Source organism: Perca fluviatilis, chromosome 11 (genome assembly GCF_010015445.1).
Source record: "Perca fluviatilis chromosome 11, GENO_Pfluv_1.0, whole genome shotgun sequence".
Classification (NCBI taxonomy): domain Eukaryota; kingdom Metazoa; phylum Chordata; class Actinopteri; order Perciformes; family Percidae; genus Perca; species Perca fluviatilis.
Genome location: NC_053122.1, coordinates 2,742,292 through 2,752,966, shown reverse-complemented (window position 1 = coordinate 2,752,966; position 10,675 = coordinate 2,742,292). Strand labels below are relative to the sequence as shown.

At 45.3% G+C, this 10,675-nt stretch overlaps 1 protein-coding gene across 1 annotated transcript; it reads right to left on the bottom strand.

Moving 5' to 3' along the window:
* Positions 1-1,394: 1,394 nt before the first annotated feature.
* Positions 1,395-3,113, bottom strand: LOC120568825 (tripartite motif-containing protein 16-like). The gene has a single exon (XM_039816548.1). It carries the CDS (start codon positions 3,081-3,083, stop codon positions 1,410-1,412), a length of 1,674 nt encoding a protein of 557 aa, XP_039672482.1. The 5' UTR covers positions 3,084-3,113; the 3' UTR covers positions 1,395-1,409.
* Between the last annotated feature and the right edge of the window lie 7,562 nt (positions 3,114-10,675).

The following is a 10,675-nucleotide window of genomic DNA, read 5'->3' as shown; positions in this document are numbered from 1 at the left end:
CCACAGAGAGGTAAAGGTAAAGGTACTTTTATTGTCACATACACATACATGTAGCAAAATTCATTCTCTACATTTAACCCATCCCTCAAGGGAGCATTGGGCAGCCAATCACAGCACCCTGGGACCAACTCCAGATCTGAGCTAGTGCCTTGATCAAGGGCACTGACTGGAGAACCTAGTACATGTTTTTGATGGTGGGGGAAACCGGCGCACCCGGAGGAAACCCACACAAACATGGGGAGAACACGCAAACTCCACACAGAAAGGCCCGGAACGACCTGGATTCGAACCTAGAAACATAGGCAACACGGTGGCTCAGTGGTTAGCACTTCTGCCTCACAGCAAAAAGGTTCTGGGTTCATGGCATACACCCTCTAGTGCCCCCTAATCCAGCCCGTTCGAACCCAGGTCGTCCCAGGTCTTTCTGTGTGGAGTTTGCATGTTCTCCCTATGCTTGCGTGGGTTTCCTCCGGGTGCGCCGGTTTCTTCCCATCATAAAGACATGCACAAAGAGAGTGCATTGTCCTAATCAAAATAGAACCTTCTTGTTATGAGGCCACAGTGCTAACCATTGGGCCACCATGCTGCCATAGAGAGATGACCTTCCACGTCCCCAGAGCCAGCCTCTGCAGCCCGGGTCTGGTCCGTCGAGGCCCCTGACCTTCACTGCCAGTGCACCCGACCCCAGCGGTTCCTCCCACAGGTGGTGGGTCCATGGGATAGAGAGGGAGTTGCCATGTTGCTTATTCGGGCTGTGCCCAGCTGGGCTCCGTGGCAAACCCGGCCACCAGGCGCACGCTGACGAGCCCTCCATCTGGGCCTGGCTCCAGACGGGGGCCCCGGGCTTCCTCCGGGCAGGGTAACTCTACCTCTTCCTCGTTTACTCATAGGGTTTTTGAACCATTCTTTGTCTGGCCCCTCATCTGAGACCACTTTGCCATGGGAGACCCTACCAGGAGCACCAAGCTCCAGACAACACAGCCCTCAGGTTCATAGGGACACACAAACCTCTCCACCACGATAAGGTGATGGTTTCCGGAGAAAATAATGACATAAAAGACAATAATGAATAATCTCTTTGATTATGATCAGGATAAACAGATACATGTGATTATATATTTCTGTACAAACATCCACAAAGAGAACAAAGTATAGAGGATAAAGGATGTTTGGGGATTTCTCTCTTCAGACCCATGATGTGGAAGAGAAACAACAACATACAAATACATAGATACAAATATTCATCAAACATTTAGAGAGCAGAGAAGTTTTCATTCTCAGTTCAGGTCAACAAACATCATCATGAGCAGTGAAGAAATGCCACACCAATCAGCTCTCAACTAAAGACATGGAGACAAAATAAGTTAAAGAGTTAAAACACAGAGATTAACCCTATAAATGACTTCTGTCTATTTTAGTTTACAAAACTCAGCAGTGCCTCCAGGAGAATAATAAAGCCGCAGTCCAGCATAGAGGGGCTGACTGAATGTGGTCTGGACTCTGTGGAGGAGAGTCATGGTTTCAGAGACTCTGTAGAAGGACAGAATACCTGCACTGTGATCCAGGTACACTCCTACTCTGGAGGACACAGGACCTGAGATGGGAGTTTGGACATTGTTGTACCAAAGTGAATAACTATTTTTTTCGCAACGTAACGCCCATGATTTGTCATTTAATCCAAATACACATTCATACCAGGTCCCTGCTCTGCTGATATTCTTGTATGCGACTGCTACACAAATTCCTACTCCTCTCGTCTCCACCTCCCAGTAACAATGTCCAGTCAGACTGTCTCTACTCAGGACCTGAGAACATCCAATAAATCTGTCTGGGTGACTAGAATATGACTGTTGTTGTCTCATTCTTGTTGCTTTTCTGTTCCCCTCAGATAATAACAGATGTATGTATGCTGTGTTTGGGTCCAATGTGATTTCACGTGAATATTTTAGGAAGTCAGCTCTGGTCTTGGGTTCTTCTTGTGGTAGTGAAACATCCACTTCAGTCCTTCCTGTCAGTGAGACGTTTGTCAACTTCTCTCTCAGAACATCCTGTAGTTTATCTCTGACTTCTGACACAGCCGCTGTCACCTCCTCAAAGTAGCTCAGAGGACAGATATCGATGCTGGATGTAGATTGGTTGAGTGGTGACAGTGAGGGGTAGTTGTGTAGAAACTGGTTGTGATCCTCTGTGTGTGAGAGCTTCTTCAGCTCAGCGTCGTTCCTCTTCAGCTCAGTGATCTCCTGCTCCAGCTTCTCCTGAAGCTCTTTGACTCGACTCACTTCACTTTTCTGCTGGGATCTGACCTGCTGCTTCACATCAGTGCTTCTTTTCTCCAGGAGACGGATCAGCTCAGAGAAGATCTTCTCGCTGTCCTCCACTGCTTTATCAGCAGAGTCATTGATAACCTCCACCTGCTCTCGAAGCAGTTTCACATCTTTCTCTCGGTCGTGGATTCTCTGCTGGATGTTTAGTCGACTCCCCTCAAGCTTTTTCTGCCTCTCAGTCCTTTCTGCTGCAGCTGAGACTGTGTCGTGGCCTTTATGTTCATCCATTAAGCAGAGATAACAGATAAGCTGCTGATCAGTACGACAGAAAAACTTCATCACCTCATCATGACGAGAGCAGATGTTCTCCTGGAGCTTCTTGGAGGGCTCCACCAGCTTGTGTTTCTTTAATGGAGGAACATCATAATGAGGCTGGAGGTGTTGATCACAGTAAGACATCAGACACACCAGACAGGACTTGTGTGCTTTCAGTTTTCTCCCAGTGCAGAAATCACAGGCCACATCTTCAGCTCCAGCATAGCAGTGATCAGCAGGAGCAGCTTGGAGTCCAGTCTTCTTCAGCTCCTCCACTAAATCTGCTAACATGGTGTTTTTCAGCAGGACAGGCCTCGGTGTGAACGTCTGCCTGCATTGAGGACAGCTGTGGATGTTCTTATGATCCTCTTCATCCCAGTGGCTTTTAATACAGTTCATGCAGTAGTTGTGTCCACAGGAAGTAGTTACCGGATCCTTCAGTAGATCCAGACAGATGGAACAAAAGAAGGTCTCTCTGTCCAGCTGAACTCCTTTCTGCGCCATTTCTGTTCTCAGTGACAACGCTCATCTGAATCTCACTTCATGATATGTGAAACTAGTCTGAGCTGTGTTCTGAACAGCAAGTCATTGTGCAGTGAACGGGGCCTGTCAGCTGTCAGATTTCCCCACGTTGGTTACACCCACTGAAGGGAAGGAACAAGGAAATACAGACAGAGTGGAGCTTGCTGTGTTTGAGAGCGGGAGGAGAAGGGAGGGCTTATCAAGCTTCTGTTCATTCCAGGAAGAGGATCGCTGTGGGAGAGATGTGTGTGTGTGTGTGTCTGTGTGTGAAGACTTGTTTACAGTAGAGCTCATTTCCCATTTAAAATCTCTTGTTATAATCAGAGCTTTTGAAAACAACTCCACAGTTTTCAGAATTACTGAATTGTCCTGTAATTCATCATAATGAAACCCTTTGTTGGTTACAATACTTTAAATACACTAAACACTAAATGAATCACTGCTGCAAAGGTAATGAAACTCCAAAGTCTGTTGTAAAATATAATGAAGTGATATTATTTGATAAAAGTCCCAGAAGTAATATTTTTTAAAAGAAAGCTAAAACTTATCTCTTCACTTTAGCCTTTCACTAGCTGACTTTCATGAAACTCTTGTTTGCACTTTGCTTCACACTTGTGCACTGCTGCACTTTTATTATTTTACCCAACTTTATGCATTCTATAAAAGTGCTTTACAGATCATGTAACACTTAAGTGTGTTGTTAAATGTTGGCATGTATGGTCGGCCACTAGATTTGTGAAAACAGGACTGGTGTGTTACCGACTCTGTGCCAACTTTAGTTTGTGCCCGACAAAAACCCACAGGGAGGTTACACTCAGGGAAGACGTTCTTAGGTAGCTTGTAAATGAAGAGCTGTGGTGAGTCTGTGTCCCTCTGGAGAAGTAGATTTGTTTTTTCTTTCCACTGTTCCAACAATCACCACTCTGGTTTGGTTTAAATAAACCCTTAATTCACCCATTTACATGTTGAAATATTCTGGCTCTGTATAGGCTATAAGTATTGATTAAAGACTGTACTTTGTGGTGTTTCATGAGAGAAACTGCCTCAGTTATACTTAGCTTGTCACCCTATCTCTAAGGGAGACGTCAGCCACCCTCCTGAGGAAACCCATTTTGGCTGCTTGTACCATGGATCTGGTTCTTTCGATCACCTTCACAACCATAGGTGAGGGTAGGAACGAAAACTGACCGGTAGATCGAGAGCTTTGCCTTCTGGCTCAGCTCTCTTTTCGTCACAATGGTGCGATAAATTGAATGTAATACCCCGCTGCACCAATTCTCCGACCAATCCTGCGCTCCATTGTTCCCTCACTCGCTCCAAGACCCCAAGGTACTTGAACTCCTTCACTTGGGGTAAGGACTCATTCCCTACCTGGAGTAGGCACTCCATCGGTTTCCTGCTGAGAACCATGGCCTCAGATTTAGAGGTGCTGATCCTCATCCCAGCCGCTTTTCACTCGGCTGCGAACTGATCCAGTGAGTGCTGAAGGTCACAGGCCGATGATGCCATCAGGACCACATCATCTGCAAAGAGCAGCGATGAGATCCCCAGCCCACCGAACTGCAACCCCTCCCCACCCCGACTACGCCTCGATATCCTGTCCATAATATTACAAACAGGATTGGTGACAAAGCGCAGCCCTGGCGGAGACCAACCCTCACCTGAAACCAGTCCGACTTACTGCCGAGAACCCGGACGCAGCTCTCGCTTTGGTCATACAGAGATTGGATGGCCTTGAGAAGGGACCCCCTCACCCCATACTCCTGCAGCACCTCCCACAGTATCTCCCGAGGGACCCGGTCATACGCCTTCTCCAAATCCACAAAACACATGTAAACCGGAAGGGCATACTCCCAGGCTCCCTCCCAAGCTCCCTCCAGGATCCTTGCGAGAGTGAAGATCTGGTCCGTTGTTCCACGACCAGGTCGGAATCCGCATTGTTCCTCTTCAACCCAAGGTTCGACTATCGGCCGAACCCTCCTTTCCAGCACCTTGGAGTAGACTTTACCAGGGAGGCTGAGAAGTGTGATACCCCTGTAAATGGCACACACCCTCTAGTGCCCATTTTTGAACAGGGGAATCACCACCCCGATCTACCACCCCTTTGGCACTGTCCCAGACTTCCATGCAATGGTGAAGAGGCGTGCCATCCAAGACAGACCCTCCACACCCAGAGCTTTCAGCATTTCTGGACAGATCTCATCAATCTCCGGGGCTTTACCACTGTGGAGTTGTTTGACTACATCAGTGACCTCCACCAGGGAAATCGACAACAATCCCCCATCATCCTCCAGCTCTGCCTCTAACATTGAGGGCGTATTAGTTGGATTTAGGAGTTCCTCAAAGTGCTCCTTCCACCACCCTATTACCTCCTCAGTTGAGGTCAACAGCGTCCCATCCTTACTGCACACAGCTTGGATGGTTCCCCGCTTCCCCCTCCTGAGGTGGCAAACGGTTTTCCAGAGGCACCTTGGTGCCAACGGAAAGTCCTTCTCCATGTCTTCTCCGAACTTCTCTCACACCCGCTGCTTTGCTTCTTTCATGGCAAAGGCTGCAGCCCTTCAGGCCATTTGGTACCCTGCAACTGCCTCTGGAGTCCTCTGGGATAACATATCCCGGAAAGACTCCTTCTTCGTGGGTTTCCGCCCCTTGAGGCACCTAAGACCCTAAGACCACAGCTCCCCGCTGCAGCTTCAGTAATGGAAACTTTGAACATTGTCCACTCGGGTTCAATGCCCCCAGCCTCCACAGGGATGCACGAAAAGCTCCGCCGGAGGTGTGAGTTGAAAGTCTGTCGGACAGGGGCCTCCTCCAGACGTTCCCAATTTACCCGCACTACCCGTTTAGGCTTACCAGGTCTGTCCAGAGTCTTCCCCCACCCCCTCACCCAACTCACCACCAGATGGTGATCGGTTGACAGCTCCGCCCCTCTCTTCACCTGAGTGTCCAAAACATACGGCCTCAGATCAGATGAAACGATTATAAAATCGATCATTGACCTTTGGCCTAGGGTGCTCTGGTACCAAGTACACTTATGAGCATCCCTATGTTCGAACATGGTGTTCGTTATAGACAATCCATGACTAGCACAGAAGTCCAACAACAAACAACCACTCTGGTTTAGATCAGGGAGGCCGTTCATCCCAATCACGCCTCTCCATGTGTCTCCATCATCACCCACGTGCGCGTTGAAGTCCCCCAGCAAAACTATGGCATCACGTCCTCAAAGCAGCTCAGAGATCGCCTCCACCTGCTTTTGAAGCAGCTTCACATCTTTCTCTCTGTCCTGGATTCTCTGCTGGATTTTTAGTTGAATCTTAAGCTATTTCTCCCCACGTACGCTAAGTGTTAGCCATGGGCGTTCCTCAAGGCTCAGCGGACTTCTATTTCTCCATACATATATGCTTCCTCTAGGCAATATTATTAGAAAACACTCAACTTTCACGTTATCAGCAGAGCAGGATGACACCAATTACTTGTCAATCAAAACCAGAGCCAACCAGTTACTAACTCTCTGGCTTTTCTTATGATCCTCTACATCCCAGTGGCTTTTCATACAGTTCATGCAGTAGTTGTGTCCACAGGGAGTAGTCACCGGATCCTTCAGTAGATCCAGACAGATGGAATAAGAGAAGGTCTCCCTGTCCAGCTGAAATCCTTTCTGTGCCATTTCACCTCTCTGCGACAACGCTTGTCTGACTGTTACTGATCTGTGACTGTCTTATCAAGGGTTCCTGGTTCAAGGTTCAGCTTGATTGCCCTGATACGATACAGGCAGGGACTATAAAGCTTTAGTACATTTCAATAGGGGAGCAACATTTTGAGTTTGTACTTTGTTTCCTCATTTAAAATGATATCTGATATCTGCTCCATATCTGAAAATATCATTCCTATTTTGCACCCGACGCACAGCGGACCTTTCCCTCCACAGACGCACGTCTGTAAATTAGGGAATGTATTTGCGCTCCCGGGGGCGGTTCAGCGAAAAGAGGAGGCGTGTTCTGGCGCAAATGTTCCCTGGTGCTATTGTGCAGTTTAAGAAAACAATTCCGCCACAGACCAGGAAAAACCCAGTCTAAAGTCAGTGGCGCGTTATTCAGACGCCATTTTAAGGGCGCATGCTTGGCCTTAACGTGTGCACACCGCGCATACACTTTGCTTCTCTCATCTCACGGACCCAGCAGTTCCCATTTTTGCAAACCATACATAAATCCAAGGAAAAATATGACCTTGTTTTACACAACATGTATGAATCATGGATGTGTTGATGACATAAATGAGGAAATATTAGAGGACTTGCAGAACATTGAACTCCTATACATTCATATATATTTTGTTGTCATGCTATACTAGGACTTTTATTCAACATACTTTACTATGACTTTTGTATAACATTTCTTTTACTTTTTACTACTTTTTTAAATACTATAGTCTGACTTTTTGTGACTAGGAGGACATGTTATTAATGTAGCTCAGGCAATGTCCAACAAAGAAAAATGCTTCCATTACAGTAAGGTTTTTAATTTGTGTCAATATTCCATTAATCACACAAAAGCTTTTAACATTAAAACAACCCAAACACACTGTAGTAGAGCTAAAACATGTCAAACATCAGAGTTTACTGGACTCATAATAACGTCAGAGTACAGCTGAAATAAACAAAAGCAAACTACATAAAAACAATCTGTTAGAACAACTTTCCAAAAAGAAAACATTGTTTTATTTTTCTTAAAAGATTAATTTTGAATTGCTTACAACAGTTTCACATGACTAACCAACATGTATTAAACGCTGTATTTGTATTATAAATATTATTGTATCAAAGAAAAAACATGATTTTAAGTAAAACATGCAGACAGTGAGCTGAGGAGCTTTAACCTCCACTACATCCCATGTTATCAAAAGGCCTTTTTTATGAAGGCTTTTTTTTTTTTTTTTACCTGTTTTAGGATGTTCACTGCAGGAAGACCTGTCCAAACTTTAAACATCAGTTAGACATTTAAATAGATTTAATATTACACTGTGTCAGTGTGTTCAAATCAGTCACACCCTGTAACACTTGTGCTGCATTCAAGTCCTACTGAAAACATGGGAGAGAAGAATTACAGCTCTCAGGTTGTAAATAGCATTTTGGAATGTGAGATTTGAATGGCTGACTTCTTGAGTTCTGCTGAAAAGACGTGGAAACCAAAAGTCAAGAATCAACTACACAATATCTGTTATTTTATGAGTGTCAGGACTTTTAACTCTGTGTTATCAATTGTGTTTATTGACTCAGTTTATTTATTGACTCAAGCATGTGTATGTATTGCCTTTCTGTTTTAAATGACTGATTAATAATAATAATAATAATAAAACTTCCTCACCCAGCTAGCTGCCGTGCTAATGCGGGTCTGCGGAGCTCCTACCCCGGTTAGCCGACCAGCTAGCTGTCGAAATATCCACAGGTCAACAGCGAATATAATCACAGATAAGATGATGGCTAGATGTTACATTATGTGTGGTTAATAGTGATCATAGACACTCCGTGATTTACTGCATGGATTAGCGTGTGATGAATTATTTCCCAGAGCTGGGATGCGTTCAGGCATCCATTAGAGAGATGCATCGGCTCTGCCAGTGAACAACGGTAGCCTACGTGCCTGTAGCTAGCTTGCCCTGCTAGCTGATAGCCGTTAGCTGCTAGCTGCCGTCCTGTGAGTGTATTCAGACAGGCTTCTGTGATAATCATCCCAATAACAATCCACGGTGGTGTGGCTATGTCCTCCAGAGGAAAGGTCATGTCACGTATTGAAGTGTATTCCCCCCTAAAAAAACAAAACAGTAATGCGGTAGTAGCTGCTAGTTGTGCGTAAACAGTAGTGTGCCGATCGGAGCGTAGTGTGTGAAGAGGAGATTTGTTTACAAGGGAAGAAGCTTGGAGTAACGTAACTATGGAGAATATAGCAGATATACAACACAGGGAAGAGCCTTTTGAGTTATATGGTCGTTCTTATGTATTCGAATCGGAGTATACAGTTGAATACTAGCCTCACAAGAGTTGGAAAGAACGAGACAGACAGAGGGGCAACAGGCAGATGAACTTGCTGCTCCAAGCGCAAGCTAACGCTAGCCTTCAGTAACTGGAAGACATAGCCACACCACCACCGCTCCATGGATTGTTATTGGGATGATTATCACAAAAGCCTGGCTGACTACACTCACCGGACGGCAGCTAACGGCTAACAGCTAGCGGGGCAAGCTAGCTACCGGCAGGATCGAGACAGGGACCAGGGTAGGTGAATGTAAACAATGTCTGAAGAAGCCATGAAGAAGAAGATAGTATTATTATTATTACATTTTATTTAGTGTTATTTATTTGAAACTAATGAAACTTTCCGCTCGTCTAATATACTATTTAGCTTGTGCTTCCGGTGATTCTGCCGTCCGTCAGGGCGTGGTCATGTGGTCGTGGTCACGTGTTTGCAAAGGGTCTGTTGTTTGTAAAAAGCAACAAGTGATAGAAAACTCTGCTGCTCATTTCTCTGTGACAAAGCTGTTTTAGTGAGAAAAGTTGAAAGGACCGAGACTGACTCTAAACCTGAACTTCATCCACACAATCAGTGTGTTTGACTCTCAGATATGTAAAAGACAATAATGAATAATCTCCTCATTGATTATGATCAGTATTAACAGATAAATGTGATTATAGATTTCTTTACAAAGAGAACAAAGTATAGAGGATAAAGGAGATCTGGTGATTTCTCTCTTCAGACCCATGATGTGGAAGAGAAACAACAACATAGAAATACATCGATACAAATATTCATCAAATATTTAGAGAGCAGAGAAGTTTTCATTCTCAGTTCAGGTCAACAAACATCATCACAGGAAGGAGTCACCTAAAGAAACTCAAACATTTACACAACAACTAATGACAAGATGTCAAAGGACATCCCATAATGTTTGACTGGCAGCTGATCTCTGCAGTGAAGAAAATAAGTAAGAGATTAACCCTAAATGACTTCTGTCTATTTCAGTTTACACAACACAGCAGACTCTCCAGGAGAAAAATTCTAGAGTCAGCAGGGGCGTAGCAAAACATTCTTGTCCCTGTACATACGCATTCTCTGTGGGCCCCTTCCAGCATCTCAAACCTTTGTGGTCCCTTCTCACATGAGAGTCTCGTCTACTCTGTCTTCTGTTTACCGCCAGTCCTACAGTCCTTCCTGTCAGTGAGACGTTTGTCCACGTCTCTCTCAGAAACGTCCTGTAGTTTATCTCTGACTCCTAAAACAGCCGCTGTTACATCCTCAAAGTAGCTCAGAGGACTGATATGGATGCTGGATGCTGATTGGCTGAGTGGTGACAGTGAGGGGTAGTTGTGTAGAAACTGGTTGTGATCCTCTGTGTGTGAGAGCTTCTTCAGCTCAGCGTCTTTCCTCTTCAGCTCAGTGATCTCCTGCTCCAGCTTCTCCTGAAGCTCTTTGGACTCGACTCACTTTACTTTTCTGCTGGGATCTGACCTGCTGCTTCACATCAGAGCTTCTTTTCTCCAGGAGACGGATCAGCTCAGTGAAGATCTTTCGCTGTCC

What these genes read in the sequence shown, in the direction of transcription:
- LOC120568825 (XM_039816548.1), bottom strand. Translation starts at nt 3,083, where the DNA reads ATGGCGCAGAAAGGAGTTCAGCTGGACAGAGAGACCTTCTTTTGTTCC.